Source organism: Aythya ferina, assembly GCF_964211825.1.
Source record: "Aythya ferina genome assembly, chromosome: 1".
Taxonomy (NCBI): Eukaryota; Metazoa; Chordata; class Aves; order Anseriformes; family Anatidae; genus Aythya; species Aythya ferina.
Window position 1 is genome coordinate 185,113,179 of NC_140296.1, and position 27,676 is coordinate 185,140,854.

At 35.2% G+C, this 27,676-nt stretch overlaps 1 protein-coding gene across 4 annotated transcripts in view; it reads right to left on the bottom strand.

Moving 5' to 3' along the window:
• The window catches only part of GRM8 (glutamate metabotropic receptor 8), a 346,560-nt gene that overhangs the window by 115,278 nt on the left and 203,606 nt on the right, over positions 1-27,676 (bottom strand). For all 4 annotated transcript variants that reach the window (XM_084495137.1, XM_084495138.1, XM_084495139.1 and 1 more), the window contains one exon: positions 12,156-12,356. In XM_084495137.1, coding sequence (XP_084351263.1) covers positions 12,156-12,356 — 201 coding nt within the window. The remainder of the gene's footprint in view (positions 1-12,155; positions 12,357-27,676) is intronic.

Consider the following 27,676-nt stretch of genomic DNA (forward strand, 5'->3'; position numbering starts at 1 on the left):
CATGAAACAGGAAGACCTTTTTGTAGGACAAAACCCAAGAGGAAGGACAAGATTTTAATTGCCTGGTTTGGTGATCAAGACCTGGGGTGAATTTAGTTGTCTAAGAACTGTCCAAAGGGCATTGATTTGTACTTCTGAGTTTCTGAAGCATTTACATTCCCATTTTCAGAAGCTCATAGCTCAGTGTGCACATAGCTCTCTCCTCACCCCCAGTGCAGCTCAGACACAGGAAGAGATGCCTCTTTTTTGACTTTAATCCAAGCTGTACTCTCTGGACAGAACTCAAGAGAAGTGCACTTAACAATTCATGGACATCATGGCTGCTGAGGGAGGCAACTCTGCTGACATGGCAGTACCTTGGCACAAGGAAGCCCTGCTCAGATTTCAGACAGGCTTGCCCTGAAGGCTAGCAACATTGGAAGATAAGAGATTCCATTCATAGGACCAATTTCCCTGAGGTTTTCACTCAAAGTAACACAGAATCACCAGGTAATCAGGCAAAAAAGACAGAGACACTGAGGAATCTTAAAAAGGTCAAACTGATCCTAGGGCAAATCAGCTGATATAAGGAATGGCCTGAACATTCAGCCATAACAGGAAATAAAAATCCACACCTTTCTTGGATTTGCAGACATCTGCTCAAATGATACTTTCCCTTTGTTTTACACTTTTCTCATAAGTTTCTGATTCACTGCACAAGGCTCAGGACAACTTACTATGATAAAAACATAACAATGTGTATTTTATGTATAGGTAAGCAAGAAATCCTGCCTAAACACTGTGCATGAGCAGTATCCCTTGCTAGTAAGAAACAGTGAAAGTGAAAAACAGAGAAAAAATTATTTGTGTTTGAGCTGCAGATAGTCCATGCATAAAGGAGGATCAATACAACAATTTGTAACTATCAAGAGCTGGAGACTTTAAACGCTGGATGGCTTAGTAGAAACCTTCCCACAGTGGCTGCATGTCAATAAAAGGGTTATTTCCAAGCACCTTTAGTTGTTTTTCTCCAACATGGTAAGCAGTGAACTCTAGTATCCTAAGGCTTTCTCTTCAGATCTCTGGATAGGAACTTAGAAGAACCACAGCAGAGACTAAATAAGCCTTTTAAGTTTGCAGAGCCTAGCATGTGCTGAGTAGTCCAACTGCCCTGATGTTGCATATCCCACATACAGACAATGAGTTGAGGTTCCCAACATCCCTTTCACTTTCCTTTAAAATGCACAATAATTACCTCCAAAAAGTGGGACACAGCTCCCATAAATGACCTTATTATGAGATGTGACTTGATGCTACCTGGGGGTATATTTACAAAATGTGATTATGTGTGGCACAGGAACAGTGCCAATACATTTCTGTCTCTCAGCTAAGGATCAAGCTACACTGGAGCAAAGCCAAGGTAGTCTAGAGTGGCTGCGGGGCCAAACAAGAAACTCAAATGCTGATCCAATGATGCGCTCTCTGTGATTATATCTTTGCTTAGCCTTACAATAAAAGGAAAGCAATCTACTATTGAAGTCTCCATACCCCTATCCCTTTAGATACAACATGTAGAACTGAGGATTTCTAGTTATTTAAATAATATGAGATATACATATGGCAAACTTTGAAAGAACAGAAATTCTAAGGAGGCAGCAGGATATAGTGTATGGATGTTAGCTTCTTTTCCTCTGTGTATTTTTGCATTTCCCTGGTTAGCTGATGGATTTTCCTTTTTCAACTAAATAATTAGCAGATGACACTTGTTACATATTTTCAAAAAATATTTCTGAGGGACATTCCATTTCAGAAGGTGAAAAAACCATAGGTGAGCTAATTTAAGAAAGTAGTTAGATCCCCATAATCTCAGTGCATTCAGGTTGATTCAGTGATTTGTAATCAAATTTTGCCTTTAATGTTGCCAGGCACTGGCAACATCTGCACAGTAATAACCAGTATTAACTGCTATGTGATATGTTTTTTGCATCTTGTACATTTAGGACAAGATCAGTGGATAAAGATGCAAAAATCTTGCAATCATAGTTTAATTTTTTTTTTTCCTAAATTAGTTAAACACACTAATAGATCAGAGTTTCTACTTTTGCTGGCTATACTGGTAAATTCTAATTATAAATGTCCTTAACAGTTTTAAATCCTTATTTGTCTTAAAACATACAGAAAAAATTACAAGGAGATATGTAAATAGCATAGACGTATAACTCCAAATGTAAAAAAGTACTCTAGGAACGGAGACATAGAAAACCTATTGCTTATTTATCTAGACAGTTCCATTTCTGTGAAAAATCTTTTAATCAGGGTGATAAGCAATCAAGCTTCAATTCAAATATTGCAAATATGTTATAAAAAACATGAAAGATGTTCACTTCATGATAGCATGAAATCTAACTTTTTATTGCTCATTGAAACAACATAAGAGTGAGTGATGTAACAACCAACCATCATTATTAAATGAAAACTAGTTTTTTGTTTCAAACTTAAATTTTATCCTTTACATCAAGACTTTGATAGCATATTGATAGTTTATTTCTCTGATAGGTTGAATCATGATGAGTTCTCTTTGGAGAACCTTTTATTTTTATAACCCTTATTTTTTATAACCCTTTGGAGATAATGCAGATGCTTTCTTTTAATCCCAAGGGTAAACTGTAATTTATCTTCTATAAAATAGAAAATTTTAATCTGAATGAAAACCAAAAATAATTCAGATGTTGATGATGGGTTGTTTCTTTCTTTGCATACAATGCATGATAAAAAAATCTTCCAATAAATGCATAAAATTAATCCTGTACTGCACTAAGATTTCTTGCTTCAGTGCTGTCTGTGTATAAATATGGAGTCATATTTATAGATGCTTTGATTCTGCTGTAACTATAATAAAAACAATAGAGACTACGACTTGTAAATAAACAGGTAGTCATTTTTTAATGTGTATTCTTGCCACAATCTATCAACTTTAACCAATAATCCATTTCTTGGAGCAGTGCAGGTTCATTTCTCTTCAGGATTCAAAACAAAATTTCCCTCAAAAACACATTTCTCCATTTCAGATTGCATCCCAGAGTGTACTTCTCCATTCTGTGGAGTTTTTGTTAGTGGTGGTAGTGTTTGGTTTTTTTCCTTCATTTTTTTTTTTAATAAGTAGTTATAGTTATTCCCTTTTTTTAGTATGAATGAAACATGCCCAAAGTTGTGCCATTTTAAGGAATATCAGCAGAGAGGCCTTTTTTTTTTTTTTTTTTTTTTTTTCTTTTGGCAATATGCATTATCCTGCTACTACCAAAAGTACCTACAGAATATCTCTAAATTGCATCTGCAACATGCTTTAAAATTCTTTCTGTTCTGGCTGACTGAGCCCAAACAAAATGACGTCTTTCTTAGTCGTTTTACTTTCTGTTGGAACTACTTCAACCTTCTGTATGTATTTTTGAATTTTGGCATAAGGAATGTCTTCTGCTTTTTCTTCTGCTTTTCTATTATCTCTTGTTCTCTTCCGAAAATGGGGAGAGGGGTGACACTCAGAAGGTATATTAAGAGTCCATTTGGGTAGGATTTCTAGCAAGTCACCAGAACCCACAGAAACTAAAACACAACAGACTAAAGAATATCCTCCCAGCCATGCCTTCTACTTATTTAAAGCATGCATCTGGGACACAGCTTTAGTCTTCATTGGATTAAAGGCTTAAAAGTCAGATCCTTTGTTTCTTTAGTGAATAACCTAATCCCAGACTAATATGAAAAGTCTGGGGGGAGGACCTGTTTTTCCACCACGTTCATCTCAAATAGTTAACACTACTATATCAAAAGTTTCTAACTCACTTCTGTAAGTCTACAGAGGAATAAATCTCTTCCCATGTACTTAACATAGAAGGGTTGTAACGTACACTTTTACACCATGTGGAACACTTAAAATTTAGGCAAGCCAACATCAAAGTTAATCACATTGGATATTACCCTACCTCATCATAACTGGTGGCTCAAAGGAGGAAGCTATCATTGGTCTATAAAGTTTGATAGAGTACTTGAAAACATATCCAAATTTTAATATTCTGAAATAGTTGAGTCTCTTTCAATAATCTTACCTTTACATAAATAGCTCAACTAACAGCAAATAAAACTATATTCAAGTACCAGTCAAGCTGCTAATTTGTTAATAGAGCTGTAAGTAATAGAGAGAAGGACCATTTTCAAATCCATCCAGCTGTGTATGTTCTTGTAACATGGCTTAAAAGTGTTTAGGCTTCCAAGTATAACTAATAATAAAGAATATTCTGTATTTTGCAAACTAATTTTTGATTAAATGCTAATGTAATTATAAAAGTTAATAACCTAATGAAATTGGCACAAATTGAAAAAATATTAATATGGAAACCTCACTAATGTATCATCACTTTGATTTTGTGCTATGCACAGGATCCACAGATTCCACTAAATTCTTTACTGCAAATTATTTTACTCTTAATTATCAAAAGTTCAATTTTTATGATACAGGTAACAGGAGAATTGAGAGAAATAGTCTATTTAAAATAGAACACCCCAGGAATTTGTGCATCAAATCCATTTTATTTCAGGCTTAGAGGGGAGAGATTTGACTAAGACTATGGGGAGCAACATTTTGGGTCCAATCTGCTCAGCATAAAACACAACCTGCTGCGTGGCCAAAATGATTGGATACCTTAATCCTCAGGAATAGCAGTAAATGCTTCCTCTGCTGAAGTAAATTAGAGAACTTTCTAAGACAAACTATCTTCTGCATATTTAATATTTCATGCTATTATAAATGCTTTAACCAGCCTTTGAGAAAATCTCTCTGACTCATAGCTTCTTGCAGTAAAATACACAGAAGTAGATGAGTTGCTATGGTGCCTCAATGTTGATGGACAGAACCACTCTTTGGTAGCCTTTAGAAGTATCAGCCTTTCCCTTCAGCTGTATGGAACTAGACACTTTGGACTTCACCAGCAACTGAAACTGAGGCAAAAGTATGTGCCTGTGAGGAATGAACTGACCTTCATCGCTTTCCTCTTAAATGTCATGTTTACTTTGCTCAGATTCTCCCTGGTTTTGCTTAAGATCACATCTCATAACAAGGTCTAACAAATCTAACTTGGTTTTGAATTCAATACTGCTTTGACTATAGACCTGAACTCAGTTGATTACTGGTGAATAATACATCTCCCTAGAGCAGAACAGAATACTGCTGCCTGATGATGATGTAGGCATTGTCTGCTAATTATAGATTTATTCTCTCCTCACTGTCTTACAGAATTGTCTACCTGATTCATCTGTCATTCCCTTCAGTAGAGAAACTGGCATTTTCTTCTTTATGTGAGAATCATAAAATGGCTTGGGTTGGAAGGGACCTTAAAGATCATATCATTCCAAACCCCTGCCATGTGCGGATGTCATCCACTAGATCTGGTTACTCAGGACCGCATCCAACTTGGTCTTGAACACCTCCAGCAATGGGGCATTCACAGTTTCTCTGGGCAATCTAAGATTCATCAAGACCATTTCACCAACAGCTTCTCTTAAGTGTGGTTCTATTTTTTGATGTAGACACTTATCAGCTATTGCCAGTTAGATCACTTTTTACATGAATGAATAGGGTTTATTTACACTACCAAATCCCCTTCGTGAAAATACTGTTGCCTTTTTTTTTTCCATTAAATTATGTTTATTTGTTGTCAGAAATAGGAGGTGTTGTAGGAAAATGAAATAGTTTCCTATGATTCTGTCAGAGTAATTGAAAAAAAATAAATTAATTAATTTCTCTTCATAAATGCCCTGCTGGCTTGAGGAATTGTCTTACCAAATGGACCATAAATCAATATATGGAAAAATTAATAACTTGTATAGATATTCTTACTTGATTTGATAGATTTAAGAGGATGTTTTCAATTTAAACATTTAAGTTATGAAGCATGTCACAGTAATATTTTCCTCAAATCATGCAGCAGGCCTTCTTCCTGGTAATAAAGGTAATAAGGATATCTGAAGGGCTTAATAACTATGCAGAAGTGCAGCTGTGATGTTTCTTACACTGACTAAAATGTGAAAATAATACACATTATGGATTCAGTTTCTTTGCACTCAGAGACCTTGTCACTTGGAATTGCAAGAGTTTTTACTGCACCTCACTATAGTTTGAGTTAACTGTACTCTAATATATCTGAATATTCTGCACTGAACTGGAGATGCAATTCAATTTTCATTGGGTAATAAGGGTAAATCCTTTATCACCTTCCTATACATATTAATTATTAAAATACCTTGTTCCCAAAAACAGAGAATTGACCTCAATCACATTCCATGTCATAAATTCTGTATGTGAAGAAAATATATTGCTCAATTAATCAGTCCATAAGATCTGTACATAGCAAGAGTATGGCAATAAATTGTATTTACTTTTAGGTTCTACCTTCTAATTTCACATACAGCATTTTCATAATGTCTGATTTTAATCACATGGATTTGTAAGGTGTCTGAGAATCACAAAAGCTCCAAGCATTGCCAGCTATGCGTGCTTACATTATAATCATACATTACTTAAACCCATTAAGAGTGATTCAGACCACTGTGCAATTTTAGTTCCTTGTATAGCAATCTGGATTAATTCCATTAAAATAATCAGCATGACAAAACAGAACTTATTTGAAATCATCTCATTTGAGACCCTGATTAGTCTCAATAATAAATTAATAGCGGTAAGTATTCCTTTCTTAATTTAACATAGAGGCACAGGAATCTAGACATTGGGAAAGCTTTTAACCCTGTCAGAATAAGGTACCAATGACATCATATAATTTGAGTGTTTCTGACTGTACAAATCCTTAAATGATGAACTGACAATAAGAACTCTTAGCTTTCAGATGAGCCCAACTTACAATTTTTCAAAAAGTTTCTTTTCTCTATTGGTAGTTGTAGACTTGAACATCGAATTAAAAAAAAAATAGAAAAATAAAAGAATAAAAACTTAATTAGGAGCACAGCTCCAGTACATTTTAAGTGGGACATTTAGTTCTATTGTGCTTAATGCCATAAAAAATGTCAAAACATGTCAACCTCAAAGGGTACCCATTTTAAAGCTTCTGTTTTAATGATAAATAATGATCTGAGAATGCAAATTTTGTACTCAGTGAAATAATAGAGAGGTGTCAGCTTTCTTGAATGAAACATGTAAAATTGTCTGAGATTAATATTAAGTCAAGAGAGTTCTGCATGGATTAATGTCTTAGCAAACTCATAAAATAGCAGGAGCAGACGAATTTTGTAAACAGTTGTTTCCAAAATAATGATTGCCTGAAAGGTTCAGAATTGTCCATGAGAAACCTGACACTTTTTTTGTGTGTGTGTTTGTTTGTTTGTTTGTTTAATGTCCTCTATAGATACTGCTTTCCGTGGAAAAAAAAAATGAGAGGAGAGGAGAGGAGAGGAGAGGAGAGGAGAGGAGAGGAGAGGAGAGGAGAGGAGAGGAGAGGAGAGGAGAGGAGAGGAGAGGAGAGGAGAGGAGGGGAGGGGAGGGGAGGGGAGGGGAGGGGAGGGGAGGGGAGGGGAGGGGAGGAAGGAAGGAAGGAAGGAAGGAAGGAAGGAAGGAAGGAAGGAAGGAAGGAAGGAAGGAAGGAAGGAAGGAAGGAAGGAAGGAAGGAAGGAAGGAAGGAAGGAAGGAAGGAAGGAAGGAAGGAAGGAAGGAAGGAAGGAAGGAAGGAAGGAAGGAAGGAGGGAGAGAGGGAGGGAAGGATGGAGAGGGAGAGAGACAGGGAGTCAGGGGCAAGGAAATGTATTGGTTTTCATGTATGAGACTACAGGCCTTGTTCTGCCCTTACTTTTAAGATTAAGTGAAAGATTCATATTTTAATGGCTGTAAATATATTGTGTTATAGTGTGTGACGTTTGCTAGATATTTATCTCTGGAATTGTTGCAGTGTGTCAATGTAAATACAAATGTATATGTACAGGTAGGCAAAAAAAAAAAAAAGATACTTTACACCACACACTAGCTACAAATCAACTTCATACAGAGAGAATGGGTGTTCATCTATTTGAAACTTCTTTACTGTCAGAGTGGCAGATCACTGAAATAGGTTGCCTAAAGAGGCTGTACACTCTTATTTTCAAAAACTGCCTGGACATAATCCTGTGCAATGTGTGCTAGGTGACCCTGCTTGGCAGGGCTTTTGACTGGATGAAGTCCAGAGGTCCCTTCCAACGTCAGCTATTCTGTGATTCTGTGTCATTCTGTGAAACGCTTTACGTACAATATGAGCATTGACCTTTGTCTTTGGAATTCAAACACAAATTCTGATCTTTACTTCTGAAGTAGAACAACTAAGGAGAGAGACATAGATCAATCTTATGATTCTGTATTTTATTTATGCCCAAGAAATATCATGATAATCACTTTGTCATTCTTTCTTCTTCCCTTCTTCCCGCTTTGCACCCGCCCCCCACCCATTTAGAGGAAACTACAAAGAAAAATCTTTTCATTGAAAATGAAAGAAAATAAAAAAAATACAAATACACACTTTGAAACACCTCCACTATGAATGAACATTCAAGTCCTATTTCTGTTAAATGATGACCATTTCTCATAAAATACTGAGCATGTGCTAGGGTAAAAACTCTTAGAAAGCATCTTATTATTTTGCAAGCAGTCTAAAGAAGTCAAACAATGAGAACATTGGAGAAGGGAGATCTACTGAGTCATTACACAATTACACCATATTGTACATCATCATTTATAAACTTAATTGACAAGAAAAAAATGATTTCAATAATTTTAAACAGTAAACATTAATTCCACATAAAAATTTATTTTTTTCTGTATAAAAAAATATAAAAATGTGAGGAAAATATTTCAAATGTGGAATCTCTATAAAAAAAAAAAAATCCGTAAAGTGACAACATATTTACTTTTTGCCAGAGAAAAACAAAGACAAGTATGAGCATGAAAATTCTGAGATCTCTCAGTATTCTTTAATCAAATAGCTGGAAAGGGCTGGTTATGGTCTACCAGCTGGGAACATCAAGAACCTAAGGAACTAAATGGGCTGTGTCTTGGCTTGGAAATGCTCTGGCTTGGAAGTAAGAGTCTTTATATATTCCTTTTTTTCCTTAAAAAAAAAAAAAAAAAAAAAAAAAAAAAAACTTTTAATTTCGACATACATAGCTATAGGCTGCTGAATTACTTTAGAGATTTCTTAGAGGTTTCTTTCCATAAGTGAAATTAATGATTAAACTGTCCATTATAACTGAAAAGCAATTGTTTTTAAACACCATACTTTGATAGCTATTCTAAGAAAAACAAAGGCAATAGTAAAATAGAAGATTGCACTCAGTAGTAATTCAAATCTCATGTACAAATAAATTTATTCATTCTTATTATAAATGTAGAACTTCTGTCCCCTTCAAAATCATGCTGAACTGTGAGATTTTCTGTGTTTAACATACAACTGGCAGAAGAATATCCAAACAGAAGCAAATGTCGTATCAATTACATCAGTGCATTGTGTGCTGGTAGTTATGACCACCCTTCAGTCATGAAGGTGTCATGGAATATTACACAGATGAATCCTTCAGGGGAACAAACCTTCTTTATATTTTGTAAATAAAAATAAACACAGGAAACAAAAATCATCATATTTCAAAGTGATTACTTGTAATCAAAAGCAAAAGCTTTTACTCCAATAAAGAGAAACATGCATGTTTTCTTCCCCTTATGGAGACTGAAAAACTCTCCGATAAGACAGTACGATGTCCTTCACAGCACAAGTCAACTTTGTGAGTTGTAACCCACTGAACTCAATGTAGCAACAAAACTCAAATGTTGCAGTTGCATCCATGCATTACTACCTTTGTTAAGGGGGATTATTATCATCTTGAGGCACAGTGACTTATTTCTAAAACACAGAAAACGTTTAAGCATAAGAAAAAAACTTTTTTACTGTGAAGATGCTCAAACATTGAAACTGATTGCTTAGAGAAAATTCTGCAGTATTTTCCATCCTTGGATATATTGAGAACAGGACTGGATGTTGTCCTGAGCAGTCTGATCTAGCCGAACCTGATCTGAGCAGGGGACTGGAGCAGGCAGTCTCCAGGGGTCCCTGCCAACCTCAGCAATACTGTGATCTTGTTATTGTTAGGATAGAAAAATGTTACCTTGAATGGCTGTAAAAGCCCAGGTTTTCCTTTCATGTATCAGTTCACTTTTAAATAATACATTATTAGTGACTTGAACCAAGGACTCGCATCAAAATTGACACACAGCACTTCTGTCAACTCCCACCACACGAGGTCTAGCAACCTGTATATATGTTCACCTCTGTAAACCAAGTCAGACACAGCTACATTGTTTTCCTGAGGAACGGAGACTTGAGATTAATAGGAAAAGGCACGGGATTAAAGACTGTCTTCTGACGATGTCTCCCATTGTATAACCTCAGTGTGTCACCCCAGGGAAATACTGTGACATATGACACACACAGAAAGTTAGCACACCTGTACATAATGTTGACTAACCTCATACAGAGAAGATTTTTTGTATCTCGTGAGACAGAAAGTTAACCTCACAGAAATGTTCCCTTTATTTCCCTCTTTTCCTCTCTTTCAGTAAATCACTTGTTCAAAAACAGGTATTTTTTCATTAGTGTCCAGAATGGTTTATTCCACTCTTTTCATCTCCCCATGTTGTTGCAATAGTTAGAGTCAGCCAGAGAGAACATGACAGGTTTGTATTTCATGACATGACATGAAATACAGCAATCTTTAGGGAGAAAAATGTTTCAAGTAAAAAGTGTATAGCTTATCTTTTTATGTTAAACTTTTATGCTAACCAAATGAAAATAAATCACTTTCTTTATGCTTTACCAACACAGACCAAAAAGAATATAAGCTGGAAATGTAGATAATTATCACTGCAAACTTTACAATATGCTGCCTACCTTTGTCATCATAGCAACATTCCCATTTGCCAGCTACATACTTTGCTCCAGGTTTTCTTTAATATCCCTAAAGAATCATTTTAAACTCCTTCTGTCTTTATATTCCTGGAGACAGGGATTCCCTATTCACAAAAATTGCATAGAAATAAAAAAGGTTTAGAAGAGGAAAAAAATGTGAACTGCAGCCAATATTCATATAAACCAAATGGTCTGGTACATTACCTAAAGCAAAAAATGCTTCCACTTGGAAGCTAAATTCAAAATGACCTTGTGCTTTTTTCAAAAAGGCTGGCAGCTGAGGTCACTGGAGTGAATTGTGATAGACAGTGCTTCTCTCTATAGTTAGAAGGCATTTCTAGTATGTGAATTACCACCAAGTAGGGAAAAAAAGGAAAACTAGCAAAGCACATTGTTCCACTTCCTTGTAAAATAATGGCAAATATAGCCTAAAACAATTATGGGTTTCATGAAATAATATTTAATGAAGTTTTCAGCAACTTTATTTTACCACCAAATACTTTCTACCCTTTTCAATTCTACATTCATAAATTAAGCCTGTACTTTAACAGTCTCTACTGTTGACAGCACAAGCAACAGTAACTGCATTTCCCCAGCAGGCAGATTCCAGCTGCACAGATTATGTAGCATTGTTTAAAAATATATATTGCAGTTGTGCTAGAGCTGACTAAATCACTGAGCAAAAAAAAACAATGACATGGAAAAGAAGCTGGAACTGATAGTAAGTCTTTTAACTGAGATTTAAATATGCAAGCTGAAAGAAATTCCACTCTCTTCACTTCTGTAAGGAAATTGTTAACAGTAATTTCAGAAGAAGCCAATTTTCAAAAGGGTATTTTTTCAATTCATTGTCTTGCAAACACAAGAGCAACCTCTGTCTAAGGATTTTATTCTGTCAATAGGACTGCATGAGTCCTCAACTTGTTTCAATAATAGCAGCTTTTCACTGAAATATTTTGATCAACAGATTCTTATTTTTAACATCTGTCTCTTGTGGGAGCAACTTAATATTAAGAGGAAAAATACACTTGGGATTTCAAAGCAGGTGGAAAAACTCACAGTTCTGACTAAATGAGAACTGCTTCTAATCCTGTGTTTTCCACTGTGCCTTGAAGTATCCTATATATAGAAGAAAACACATCTTGTCACTTCTGAAACATTTAAAGAAGACAAAAAAAAAGAGCACATGTAACTTACCATTAAAGTTTACTGCCCGGATATACGTAAGTAGTTCTTTACCATCAATTGTGCTCATCCTTGGGCATAGACCAATATATCCTGGACAGAGATCTTTGTGCATGTTGTGTAGTGCATAGGCCATGGAATATACTGCATCAATTACAAACTGAACTTTTCCTTCTTGCTCATAGGCTGAATCTCTTGCAATTCTTTCTAAGCCTAAGACAGAAAGAGAAAAAGTCTGTTTACTTCAATATGTATGCATGTGTTTGTGCACATGTGAGCAAAAATTCACAGAAGAACATAAATGATTACAGTTAGATAGATAGGTAAAGTTAGGACTCAGCTATCCATCACCTAAATAAACAAGACAAGGGAAAATATAGCCATCTGGTTTTGCCTCTAATCCTTTTACGTTGTGCCAGGTATATAAACATTATGTTGAGTCCCAGGCTGGGAAACAGGACAGAACATTTCATTACATGAATAAGAAATATATATATATATATATATATATGCACTTCCACAAGCCAGTAGAAATACAGTTTGCAACTTATTGACTTTCGTTCAACAACTGTTTATTGTTATTTATAGGACACTTCTACAGCAGCTTGACATTCTGTTTCAGATAAATTTAAGGCTACCTTGATTTTTATCTACGTCTATTGCTTGATAAACATTATTTAAACATGTCAGGACAAAAAAGCTGAATGTTTGCCAAGTGATGTGGCCATCTGTCTCCATATTGAAAAGTGCTTATTCTTAGACTTTTTCACTGTATTTGTTAGTGAATTATGCTTCACATTGAAAGCCATGTACTGTTTGCTCTTTTCTACAGGGACATTTTTCCTACAGAGGGAATACAGAGAAAATCAATACATTATGAGATTTTGATTCTACAGGGATTTCCCACATTAATCATCTACCTCCAAATCCAGAGATATCTTTTATGTTCACGGGTGATATTACTAAGTGGAAAAGTTAAAATTGAAGTTCAGAAAAATTATGTTTTAGGCACAACAACCAACCATGTCCTCTGTGGGAATACAGGCATTGATTTCTAAGGCACAGAATTTTCTTTTACAAGGGAAAAGAGGGATTTACGGATCTTGACATGAAATCTGTCCTGCTAAAGTCTACACCCAAGTTCCCATTGACTCGGGGAGCAAAAGACTAAAACCAAGGTTATCTACTAGATAACAGATTCATTCAGTGTAAAAATAATCCATTCATATTATTTGAAACTGAAAATATAAAAATTAACCAAAAATTTATGCACCATTTCTTTAATATTCTTTACCTTATTTTTTGTTTTTATTTCAAAACAGTGTTTTATCAATTCATGATATTAATGTTGATGTATCCAAATTTTGCAAATTTGCATTCCATATGACTGCAAATTTACTGTATGCAAGATCTTTCTTTAGAAAAAATACGCAAGTTCATATGACATGGGAAAAGAATCAGGGACTCTATTCAGAGCCTTCTGTTTGCTTGCTGTACTTCAATGCCACTGTATCACATTACAATGGTAACATATGAACAAATCTGTAATCTGACAATCAGCAGTGTTCAATGTTTTAAAATATCCCTGGGCACTGGGAGCAATAAATAGAACTAAAAAATTATGACAGGCTTTTATTTCTCCTTAAGGAGAGAAATAAAAATGTATTTAGGGATTAAAGGAAGAAAAAGAAGAAAATAAAACAAACAAACAAAAAAAAAAAAAAAACATGCCTGCTTCTTGAAAAGGTACTGACTGTTACTGACCATGAGAGTAAAGCACATAACTTTGTGACTTATTACAAATAACTCAACTAACACTTTTCAAAGTGTTCTATCTAATGATTGGCAAATGATTAGTAAATTGTGCAACACTACTGCAACCAAGCAAACAGAAAACTTTTCCTTGCACATGCTGAAAATTACATAGTTTCTTGAAATGCATTACCTAGACATGAAAGAGGATATTAAGGATGTAAGAGATGTGGCTTAATTAGATTGCAACTTTATTAACTTATTTCATTTGTGAACTAGCTTCCAACTGTAATTGATGGGTACTGCTTAGGAGCCCTCCCTTAATTGTTCCTGTCTGGTTAAGACAGGAATCAAGACGGTATGCCTGCCAGTCAAGGAGTGAAGGGCAAGTTTTACAGAACTGCTGCAGGCACACAGCAGTCAATAACCTGCATTTTTTCCTGAGAGCTTCCACATCCTCTAGATGTGATGGTCAGGACAGGAAATGTTTGAAGGAGACATAACTCTTTCTATTTCCAAGCCAAATGTAATTCTCCTCACACATCAGACAGATGGATGTGTATGTTGAAGGGTGAAAGGTTGGTGAAAGATAGAATGAAATCCTTTTCTATAATAAATGCTAAGTCATAATGCCATAAAAGCAGCAAACACTTGTGCAAATAAATTGTACTAAGTAGTACAGATTTACAAAAGAAAACAAAGGAAGGAAGGAAGGAAGGAAGGAAGGAAGGAAGGAAGGAAGGAAGGAAGGAAGGAAGGAAGGAAGGAAGGAAAGAAAGAAAAAGAAAGAAAGAAAGAAAGAAAGAAAGAAAGAAAGAAAGAAAGAAAGAAAGAAAGAAAGAAAGAAAGAAAGAAAGAAAGAAAGAAAGAAAGAAAGAAAAAAAAAATATATATGGTCTCCTCTGTTACACTGTACTTTAAGCACACACTGGATTTCTATAAATTTCTTCCACAGTTTCTTTCACCTTTACTCTTCAGGAGTATGTAAATATGTGATCAGAAACTAATTTATCATATAAATTCCAGATTTAAAAAGATTATAAATTAATTTATTACCACTGCGTGTCTTTCCTTAATTATGAAGGGGTGAACAACATCACAAAATTTTTAAAACTAATTTTTAAAACTTTTAAAACTATAAAACCCAGAAGACAATAGAAGTCTCTGCTTTCCATAAGAGAAAAAAATAAATAAATAAAAACTGAATTACACGTTCTTTCTTCTTGAAGTTTCTCTCCATTTTCTCTTTCCAGAATTCTCAAATGTTGAAAACATTAATTTATAAAGATGACAAGAACTCATCAACTTAAATCTGATTAAATCTGATTATATTACACTGTCCTAAATAAACATTAATGCATAATTGTAAAATGCTTCATATTGTCTGAATCATAAATATATTCATCTACTACAAAGATAATATTACATGTTTGGAAGACATGATTATCATTTGTCTTCAGATTGTATATGAAGTAATAATAGCTTCATTTATATCTTGACACTGAGCTCAGCAAGGCATACTTTTACACACATGGCTGACTTGAAATAATAAAACAATATGTATCTCATAACAGAAATGTTTTAATGCTTCCTTAATGATCACTTCAATTTCTCATCCTACAGTTTTTATTCCATAAAATATTGCTTAGGCTATGTCATTACGAAAAAGACTGTGAAGATTTTTAAAACTCTTGAACCCAGGCTCTTCATACCTGCTTGGTCTGACAGTGTGCCAAGACCTGAGACAAGAACTGGGCTCATGCCATCCTTCCCTTCTCTGATTTCCATACAAAGGAAATCCAGATAAATATGTCATGGTATTTTCCAGCAGGTCTTCCAATCCAGATGTTGAATAGTGCAAGCTTGTGGGGAATCACAGCAAGATGTTAAGACTTTCTCTGACCAATGGGGAAAATATACGTGTACTAATGTTATCATCTTGGGCTACAGAAGAGCTAGGAAGAAATGTATCACAAGCCCAGGAAAAGTGTCAGCCGTTCCTGACTGCCTTTAGTTGGAATCTTTTCATGAACCCCAGAGACCAAAAATGTACAAGCCTGTATAAGGTTGCCATAACTACTCTTGCACTTCCTGAGCGAGAGTGACAAACTGGACTGTAGCAGGAAATATTGTTGGCACACTTTCTAACTGTTTCCCCTTTGTATCTCTGTATCTCTGCAGGGATAAGAGTGTTTTCTGTTCGGGATGGTGGAGCTCAGCTATAGCAGGAAAAGATAAGGAACATAAGTTGAGACATGGATGAGGTAGATAAGGGGCTGTGGCCAGGGATTATCATTTGTGAGGGAAAGAGAAGCAGGTGACATTGTCCTACCCCAAGTAGGATGTTGGAATCAAGAGACTTTGGGTAACATACCCAAGAGAAATGAGGCCTTCACAACAATAAATTAAAATGTATCTTAATTAAAAACTTAACAATGCAATACAGTAAGTAAATTAAGATTAATGTAATATAGCTAAGGTAATGAATTCATACACGGGTGATGATACCACCTGTATGATATAAGTGAAGCAACCAAAACTTGTCATTGATCTCACCAACAGGTGACTGCTGTGGGATATATGTTACACAATTCACCTATATTTTAGAAACTGTCTTCTTAATGATAATCTCAGGGTGTATGTAGATTAAATTTCTGTGCACATGTCCATGGCAACAAGAGTACAGAGCAAACTGTTTATTATTTTCTGCTCTATATAGATAGATAAAAATCTAGATAAGGCAAATGGATATACTTGTTTCATAATTTGTGATACAGGGAAATTTAATAAATTACTTTATTTATCAACTACATAGCTTCGGGAAATACCCAGTTCATCTTACATTTTTGACCAATCCCATGCTGTCTTGCCAACATGTCTGTTTCCAATTTGCATTATTGAAGCAATTTGTGTAAAAATGCAACTGACATTATCTCTCATATTTATTTCTATATTTTCAAGAATCCATCCTATATATATAGTTAAAAAAATTATGTCACTTGAAGACCGAATATTAATATCAAAGACCTTGTATACAACAGCTAGTTAGAGCTCCAGGCTTGAACAATGGGGTGCAGGGTTTGAAAAAGGTTTTGTGTACTGGACAGTTTGGAGAAACAGGAGTGGGGGCCAGCTTAGAAGAACAGATGTCAGTGCTAAGCAGGTGCAGTGTGCATGGGACTAGGATACTAATCTCTGGAAATAAAAAAAAAAAAAAAAAAAGACAGGGTAATCATCAGGTTCCAAGCTTAGAAAGGTAGTGCAAAAAATAGGAACACATAACTAGAGCTCCACTTGGGAAATAGGATGTTTCAATGTGTTATCTTGATTTCCTAATCTTTAGTCAACAGATGGAAACATTCCTCTTTGAAATCTATCAGCAACACATTTTTCAATTTGATCCACCTTGATTTCTATCATTTTAAGGTTCTTATTCAAAATCAACATTCAGTGTTTACAGAACTGTATGCAGAAACCATTACTTTTATTAATCAACTTTAAAATATTTATTTTCATTTCTCACTGTTTATTGGGATCTATACTAAACACAGATATAAATATAATCTACACTAAATCCATGAAAACATCCAGCCAGCTGTTTGAAAACTCACATGAAAGTTTTAGAAAATTCCTGTTAAAAAACTCTCATCTTCAGTTCTTGCAATGTGTCTTTCACTTAGTTAAAATGAAAATTACTTTATCATCATCATCTGGTAGTGTTACAGCATTTATTTCACTAACCTAATAATATTAATATAATACTTGCGATTTCTTGTGCCACTTTTGATACATCTAACAATGGATAAATATTCAACATCTGCTTGAAAACCTCATGTGAGAAACACTGCTGACTATAGATTCAATTTATACTATTTCAACCTAATTATTGCTATGTTTGTTATTTATTGATGTATGTACTCTTAGGGTTGGTAATTTCTGGTAAAATCTGTGATTATCTAGGAAAAAAAATAAAAACTTTTATAAACAAAACAAAACAAGGCTTGTATGTCTTCTCCTTCAGTTAGAGGACAGCAATATGAATACCTGCCTTAGCAGTGATAGAAATCCTACTGCAGAAGGGATAGAGTCTCCTAACTATGGATTCGTCACCAACAAGGAAAAATCCCTTTCCAAGAGTTTGTATTCCTCCTGCCTTTCCACATTCCCATCTATTCTTCTTTCATCCTGTCCCCTCTCATACGTGCTGAGTGGCAAATCCACTTTTTTAGGGACTGTGTTGCCATTAAGGGGAGAAAGATCTGTGGGGGTAATAGTGTGAGGACAAGTAATGTTGGAGGATGGAGCGATAATAAAAATGATTTGTGAAAATGATAATAGGCAAAATGGTTACCTGTGAAAAATCTATTCTGCTAGTTACCATTTACCTGCATTTGTTATATATGCTCGAGTGTAATTACTGTATAAAGGCCATTGATGCATCTGTGCAACTCTTGGTTGTTATTTTTGTTTTGTTTTGTTTTCCCCTAACTTACGTGTTTACAAGTTTGGATCTTACATATCTATTAACATTTCATCAGTTTGCAGTTATAATTCACATTTTTCACTCACAGCTAAATTATTTATCTCATTTACTTGGCTCACAAAACAGTTTCAGTTAAGCTGTACTTGGAAGCAAGCAAAATCAAAGATAAATATTATTGTGTTGGGATTGATCTTTCTCTGCATGTCAATCACTGTCACAGCTAAATCACTAGCACTTTTAAGTAGGCTCCCACCACTCTTTAGCTCAGGCATGAAAGTTCTCTATCTGTCAGAATTTGTTAGAACTTCCCATCTTTGCAGCTAGTTTTTCCTCAGAAAGTTGTCGTCTATAAATATTAGCCATTTTAGCAGTCTCAGCAGGAAGCACTATGGTGCTCCCATTGCAGTCTTCCCTGATTATTCAGTTGCTTTCCTTACACATTGTAGAGAGTTTGCTTTCTTGGAACAAATAATGCAATAGAGATCGTTAGCTTCAGTTACTGAAATTTCAGGGGGTGATGTACTTTTACAATGAAGGAGTTGAGCTTTCTAGTAGCCACATGGTAACAGTGATGCTTGTTCTGTACATAAGTTAGTCCCCAGAGAGCCCCATAAAACTTTTCTGTAATAGTATAATGTCAGTTTAGAAAGCAATTCAGAGAGGAAGCTAAGGATTATATCAGTTTTCTTTCTTAGCCATTCCAAAAAGAAAATTGAGGATGCATAGGCAATGATAGTTAAATGATGCAGTTTGACTGTCCATTCTTCAACAACTAACAGAAGAGGTTTTGTGAATTGGTACCTGATGCAATTTTGGAAGGGTTATACTTTATGCCAACTCACCAGAATATATATATAGCAAGACCAATTAGTAAAGGTCTGAAAAAACAAATTAAAACAAAACAGTTTTTCAACCCAAGAGGAATGTGGAGATTTTAAAATAGATCCTACGCAGAACTGGGCTGAAACTTCATACTTTCAGAAAACAATGCAAACAGAATAGCCAAAATAATACTTCAGGTGAGTGAACATGTTTTAATAATTTTCACTTTTACTTCGCTTTAAATGGAAAACTGGATTTTTTGTTTGTCTGGTTCTTTAAATGGAGGACTTAAAAAAAAAAATTAAAAAAATTCCCTGCACACAAACATTTTTCATTGGAAATACCATAACATTTTTCCTGACCTTCACAGTAAATCAGATTTTTTTTTTCAGCATTACACTTCTAAAAATGCACAATAGTATACATCAAAGTTGAATTAAACCATAATTCTGGTCACTTTTCTTCTTCTCTCTTTTTGTTCCCACAGCTATATGTGACATTTACTTTCTAAGTGTTTTCACTCAGAAAAAAACAAATCAAGTTGCATTGCTCATTTTGGTGCTTTGAGTCACTAACAACACTTTAAATATTCTTATCAGAGTGAAAAAAAATACACAAAACCCTCTTCTAGTTATTGCTTTCTCGTTGCTTAATTAAATGTCATTGAAATACTGTTTAAAAATTTGGTTAGCACAGGCATTCAGAACTCTCATACATGTAAAACTTCAGTCTACGACATCTACCAGCATCAGTATTGTGTACAACAGTGTCTTGATGATCCAAGATTTGCTCTGCTGTTAGGCTAAGCAGTACTGACTACATTCAAATAATGATATGACACTGTTGGAAATGGTTTCCACCAATCTAAGAACCATGAAACATATGTAAAAGATGCATCAAAAATATGGTGGGATAAGTAATCTCTCCTTCAGGTCCAACAAGCAATATCAGTGGAACTGGTCACATAGGAATATATTATTTAGTGAGGACAAAACTCAAAGCTATGTATAACATTACAAAAAGTTTTATTACTACGTTATCAACTGACTGCTGCTTTGAAACTTGCAGGCAGAGCATTATCAGTGTTACTGCCAGAAGATACTTGTCCTCGAAAAATGGTGCTCTGGCAGATCTCCATTCACTGGTTCACTTTCTGGTGGCAATATATCTGACAACCTGAGAGCACATACCTGTTCCAGAAATACCTACAGCCAAAAAAAAAAAAAAGACACTGCAGGAATTTGAATAAAAGGGAAAGAGAGAGAATTGGGGCATTAAGAGAGGATCCACAGCAATTAATAAATCTGATATTATAGTATGTTTTGTTAGCTTTTCTCCAAGTTTTATGTCAGACAGAAAATTACTGTCAGATTTTGCAAAACTATTTATCATTCGTTCAATGCATATAAGGAAGAAATTTTTCATGATGAAGATGGTGAGACACTGGAACAGGTTTTCCAGAGATGCTGTGGATGTTCCATTATGGGAAGCATTACAAATCGGGTTGGATGGGTTTTTGAGCAACCTAATCTACTGAAAGATATCCCCGTCAGTAAGCAGGGGTGTTGGACTTTATTATTTAAGTGTTCCTTCCAATCCAAACCATTCTTTGATTCTATGATTTTTCAGATTTCCTAAATATTTATACAATTATTAAATGTAACTCAAATCCCATCTTGCTTCATCTGTTTTTATTTTAGGATGGACACTAAAGTATCTCATGTCTCAGATTTCCTTGTGTCTTATACCCTTATAAGTTTATGTTTTATATTATAGCATTTACAAGTGTTAGTGATCCACTGCTTCTTACATTCTTTTTTTTGTATTTCCAGATTTAGTATGTATTAAAGTAATAGAGTTTATTTGATTTTATGTTGGACTATTTGATTCTATGTTGGCATTGGACTTTTTTAACCCTTTAGTTGTATATATTGTACATTACATATGAAAATACAAATTTAATGCATTGTCTTCAATTAAAATAATGCCAAACATAAGATTGCTGCTCTTTGTTTTACATATATCTATATATCAGTACATATTTACAAAAATAAAAAATAAAATAATAACAATCAGCTGCAAATGTGAAGCCATGAGCTAATTGTCATTCTCTAAATTCTACAGAAACAGGGATTTTTAGCCTCAGAAGTTGTCAGTTTGTAAATGAGGCATGTTATTTGTCTGATTTTTGTACAGGAAAAAAATGGTTTAAATTATATCATAAAATTATGTGTTTGACATAATTAAAGCATGTCACAAATTTAATCTGACCTTTCTAAATTAAATAATATGAAGATAAAGGAGAAAACTTGCTTACTATTTGCTAACACAGAGATCTAAGAACTACTTCATCAAAGATATATTTTAAAAGTTATTCAAATTTTAAGTTTCAAAGTCAGCTCAACTTTTGTGACTTTACTTTGAATTTCTCTACCCATAAATATAAATGTTTTCACTAATAATAGCAAATAAGATAATAAAATGGAAGCATTTGACAGTCCCCATACAACTTGATCTTCTCTAAAGTCTACAAAAATTTGCCACTGTTGTATATCCTGTTCATTTGATAACTGGGATCTAAAGATATGCTCAGGAATTTCAGTACTGCGCCTTGGTAGCCTAGAACACTCTTTCAGTAGGTACAATCTATCAAGCATGAATACAAATTTTCTGAGAAATCACCAATCCCAGAATAGGGTCAGAACACCAGTGAGTGTTAGCACAAGCAGACAAGCAAATATTTTGCTGAATTTCTCTAATTAAAAGGGGGCAAAAAAATCATGGAAAAATCATGGTGAGAATGTAGAAAGAACCTACATATTCTAACATAGATTACCCATGTGAATTTCTAACTACGGTAAGAAATTGCTATGAAATAGTCCAGGAACATAGGTGGAAATAACTGATATTATTCTAAAACCCCATAGATGTACGCACTTCTAATGCAGACTTCAGTGTATAACTACAAAGCCTAAGCAATAGCTATCAGCTTCAGAAAGGTTTCAGTACAAGCAACTGTTGTCTGTTAGCATTTAATCTCAGAGGACCTAAGGTGCGTAGCAACAGTATGTATAAAAATCCTTTCCTCTGCTTATTGACTGCGAGAGCTGTTAAGTTTAAACTTCAGACTATAAACTCTTGGGACTTTTGTCCTCAGGAGTATTATTTTTAGTTACAAACTTGATTGAGACCTTGCTTAGAAGAGGCCTTCCTTGTCATTGGAAAGTATTTGCTGGAAGTATAAACAGCCATAAAGGTATCTAAGCACATTGGTTTCTTAAGTATCTATGGTCACTATTTGATTTGACTCTTTTCAGAGACAAAAGGGTTAAGTTACAACAAGACTTGACCAAAAAAGTTGCAACATCTGAACTAGTTATATTAATGACTATGGACTGGATGTTTAGTTTCTCACTTCTGTGAGAAATTCTGCAAAAGTAGACTAATTCAGACTGCAAACAGTTCATAGTCAGCTATTTAACAAAGACAGCATCAGCTTGAGATGTTATTATGCCCTTTTCATTATCCATTGGTTGGCTTGTTATTAATCTGTGAGTAGGAATGCAGGCCTTCGCAGCTGAGCTGATGGAAAGAGCTTCATGTGGGGGCCTCTCCTCTGATTTACAGAAATTTAGGCTGAATGATCTGCCCCTACATCAAATAAGGTCCATATGTGATGGCTGCTCTGGTTTGGTTTGAACTCTGCAAGCTAAGGGGCATCTCATCAGGGCCATTTCTGCAATATCTGATGCATTGTGTATGCAGAGAATTTAAACAAAGGTTCGGAATGTATTGTGAATATCCACTTGCACTAAGTGGTTCAATGTAATGATTTCACATCGAGTAACAGATAATATTTGTTCATTAGCTTGTGGTGTTTCCTTACAGTTAGTTGCTTAGATAGGGATGCATCTCATGCAATCTTAGTGATCTGGTAATTCATTGTCTAGCCTAAAAAAAGCTTTTTTTACTTCCAAAAAGAGGTAGGAAACCCCTGACTATAATTCATCTCAACCCCTCTGAAAAAGGAAGCATCTAAGGAAATGGTCCTTAAAAAAAAGTGCCCACCTGAACTGATTTGTTCTTGTGTGATTATTTATTTAACTCTTAAAACAAATATTAGGCAACATAAATCCCATACCCCTAAAAAACACGTCTTTCACTAATGTTGAATTTAAACAGCAGTTCAATGAAAAATATCCCTTTTGTCAAGACACAAAACTCAGTAAACTCACTGTGGTGTCTGGCATTTCCATTGAGAATGGTTTCTCCTCCATTGTTTAGCTTCTTGTCCACATACACTTTCCTCCCTCCCAGGTGTTTCTCACTTAACTGAAGGTCTGAGATTCTCTCAGCTGCCAGCTCACACATCCCACTCCTGTTCATACTTGGTGGTCTGGGCTTGTATTATTTTCCTTTGCTTACTCTGTCAACAGCACAATGCTCTTTAACATTTTCTTCAAGGTCTGTGAGACAACTATGTAGTCCTCAGAGGAAGCCTAATGCTAGTATCTCCCACAGTGTCTTGTATGCTGTCTACTGTTCAGTCTGCTGCTATGAGGATAGAGACTTAGAACCATCAGAACAAAAATGCAGTTGTGCTTATGTTTTCTCACAATGTCTGCAAGGATTGAGTTTAGATATGAAAGAATACAGAGCATTTGGTTTAGCTCACAGGACTGCATGTTACTACCTAGGAGACTATCATGAGAAAGGATTTCAAGACAAATGCAATGAAAACCAATGTAAAATGAAAATAAACATAATAAAAGATATAATAATTTCACTTTGAGTTATTACTGGGTTTATACATGTATTCACAGCAGAAAACATCCAAGAGGAAATTTTTGTAGCTGGACAAAATAGAACTAGTCATGATGGAGTTCCCATGTGGAATTAGAGGGTGTTTCTTTCAGGAAGAAACAGCGGGAGGATTTTTTCAACTGCAACCAAAAAGGAAGGGAAAGAAAGAATGCTTTTCATGACAAAAGGACAGCTACCAATTTAAGCATGTGAAAAGATCCAATAGCAACTTTTTACAATATTAAAAGCTGAAGAAAATGTTGTATTAACTTTTCCATTTGCCCTATCCAATGTCTCTTCCTGCTGTGTCCCATTTTAATGATACCATCATATTGCAGGAAGTAGGGCATGAGGAGTAAAAGAAATAGTTGATTTCAGTGGTGTGACCAGTAGAAAAAAAAATAGTAGAATGTAAAAGAATATTAAATACTTTTTTCTTTCCATTTTTCACTTTTCTTTAAGAAAAAAAATATTGGTCAGAATGGGAAATGTGGATTCAAGATCTCTACATTGCTATAGACTATGCTATTATAATGTATTACTGTTGAAGTAAACCTATGTTCTTTACTAGCGATGGTGAAATACCACTTTCTTTTCTAAATGAGCAAACTTGTAGACAACAGATGATACATAAGATTTTCAACAGGTGAAAAACTGCAAATGAAAATCTGTAATTTCCTCATTGTTCCAATTAAAGGTATTTTTCAGGTCTTTATAAAAATAAAAGCACCATAAATTAGAACTAAGCAGCCAGTTAATAGACTGCTTGATTTCATGATCAGGACATGGACAATTTGCTTCTGTAAGGGATTTCAGTCTAAAACAGGAAGACACTTTACGCACAAATACTACATTCCCACAACCTAGAAGATTGCTAGTTCTTTAAGCGCAAACTAATTAGAACTGATTGGCTTCATTTCTAAATTAGGGACATTAGGGGGTTTCCTCCTTTAGCAGGTTTTTTGCACACACTCCATTGGCAGCATTCTTATAGCTGCATATATTCTGTCTTCAACAGGGCAAAACTGTGACAAAACTTGAAGAAAAGTTCCCTGGTAGAAGTGCTGTCCCTTTCAGATACAGTGAATCAATTTGTTCTACTTGCTTCCTGTGTTTGAATCAGAGCAATTATCAACAAACAGTGATGCAGAGGGAAGGAAAAGGCTTATCTGGAGATAGTATTTCAGAGGTGGTGTGTAGAAGATATGCTGTCAGAGCTTCTTCAGCAACTTTGAGCATTATCATGCCTGAGACATACTAAATGAGACAGTGCTGAACAAGATGCTCATGACTAAGCAAAAGACAACATCCAGAAAAATATAAAGACCTCCCCATACAGTTCAATTTAGGCTTCTAATATTAAAAGTAGCTAAAAACATTCTTGATTGCATAAACACCTTTACACCCTTAAACTTTATGAAAGTGCCTGAAGTTCTATTATTTCACACAGCTAAAAACAGGGCCATCTTGAGGGTCTGAGGGCCTTTCTCTTCTGCCCAGGGCCATCTAGAATTAATGGTACAAACAATTTGAATTTCTCACAGAGGATAAATCCAACAAATACATCTGAATACACCAAAGTCACACTGAGTTTAGCCATCAGACACTCATCTTTTCCTTAAAAGTCTTCGTGATTAAACATTTTCTCAGGAATCATAGAATCATAGAATATCTGAGTTTGAAGGAACCCACAAGGATCACTGAGTCCAACTCCTGATCACACAAAAAAATAAAAATAAAAAAATCAGACCTTGTGTCTGAGAATGTTGACCAAACGCTTCTTGAACTCTGGCAGGCTCAGTGCCATGACCACTGTCCTGGGGAGCCTGTCTCAGTGCCCGACCACCCTCTGGGTGCAGAACCTTTCCCTAACCCCCAGCCTGACCCTCCCCTGTCCCAGCTCCATGCCGTTCCCTCAGGTCCTGTCGCTGTCCCCAGAGAGCAGAGCTCAGCGTCTGCCCCTCCGCTCCCCTCATGAGGGAGCTGCAGGCCGCCATGAGACCTCCCCTCAGCCTGCTCTGCTCTGGGCTGAGCAAACCCAGGGACCTCAGCTAATTTTCATGTCTTGTCCTCTGGACCCTTTACCATCTTTGTTGCCCTATTAAATCCCTCCTGTAGGTGCCAGTATGCTAGTAAAAATAACATAATAAATATGCACAGTACTGTTGAAGCATAAGCTTTCTCTTGATGAGATATAGTCAGATTGTCACATTTTACAACTTATATCAGCGAAAACCCTAGCATTAATTGTTATGAGCAAAGTGAGGCTTCAGACTTGCAATTCACTGCACATTGTGTTATAACTATATTCTGATCCCAAAGTTGTGGGTTTTTTTTCATCAGTTATTTCTACTGATAATATGCACCCCCAAAAAAAGTAAATCTTTAGTATTTTTTACTCATCACTGTAACCTTGAGAAAGTGTGAACCTGCTTGGTTGTTCTCAGGCACTCTGAAATAAAATAAAAAATATTCTGACTTTTGTGCTTAAAGAAAAAAAATGTGATAGCCATTATAATATCATAAACCTATTGTAGTAACTTAAAGCTGGTCAAAAGTAATTTTTCACCCAATCTTGAACAAAATTGAAATATTCTCATCTACTTTTTTTTACAATGCATTTTACAATTGTAGGTATACTTTTGGAGAAATCAAAACTCCTCCACAGAATGCTACTATCTTGTTCCAATTTACCAAGTGGAGTTTGATCTCATCTTACCAGGGCTATTTCATTTTCCCTTATTCTTATAACTTGTATCATAACCTTTTACTTACAGACTGAAGACAAAAGCCTCAAAATCATTAGTGTTTCACCAGTATATTAGATGCACAAATTTATTCTTGAGCCTCTCCATCTTAATAATCTTAATATATTTATATCTTAGTCCATATTTAAATATAGCCCCTCTGTATACAAATAATCTGGGGAAAGCTCAACAGAGAGGCAGCAAGAGGTTTAGGAAGCTAGAGCACTTGGCCTGTGAGGAGATGAGCTTTTTCAGCCTTGAGAAGACACAGCTCAAGCTGCATGAGGAGCAGTTCTCAGTGCCTACAAGGAGATGGAGCCAAGATCTTCTCTAGAGTGGTGTGAGGACAAAAAACATTTGGAATAAATTGAAATGAGAGATTTAGACTGATATAACCTTTTTCCCATGAGGATCATCTGGCAGAAAGGACTTCCTGCGGTCCTTTCCAATCTGAACTGTCATATGATCCAACCCAGATGTCACTGCACAAAAAGGTTCCAATGGAATTCAGTTGGTTAAGGACAATTTACAGCCCCTCCAATTTTGCTTCAAAATCTGGTGTAACATGAGAATACCAGAGGGGTAGTGATAAGAATTTTATTATTTAAGACATATTGCACTATTTTCTGTTACAGTAAACTGGTTCCTTACTTAACAGTAGACTCAGTCTGACATTCTCTATTTTCATTTAATTGAAGAGAGGGCACCTGGAGGGATAGACATTCAAATGTGACCTAGATCATTTAACTCAGAGAAGCTGTAGTCAGCCTCTTATTTTAACATTCTCCAGTCTTATGGGTATGTACACTTAGTTACCCTAAATTACTTAGTAATACATAATAGCCAATATGTAATTCACAGATTGAGTATCACTGTAAACAATGTAAACAATATTTTTAAATTTCTGTTTCCCAAAAGCTATGTTA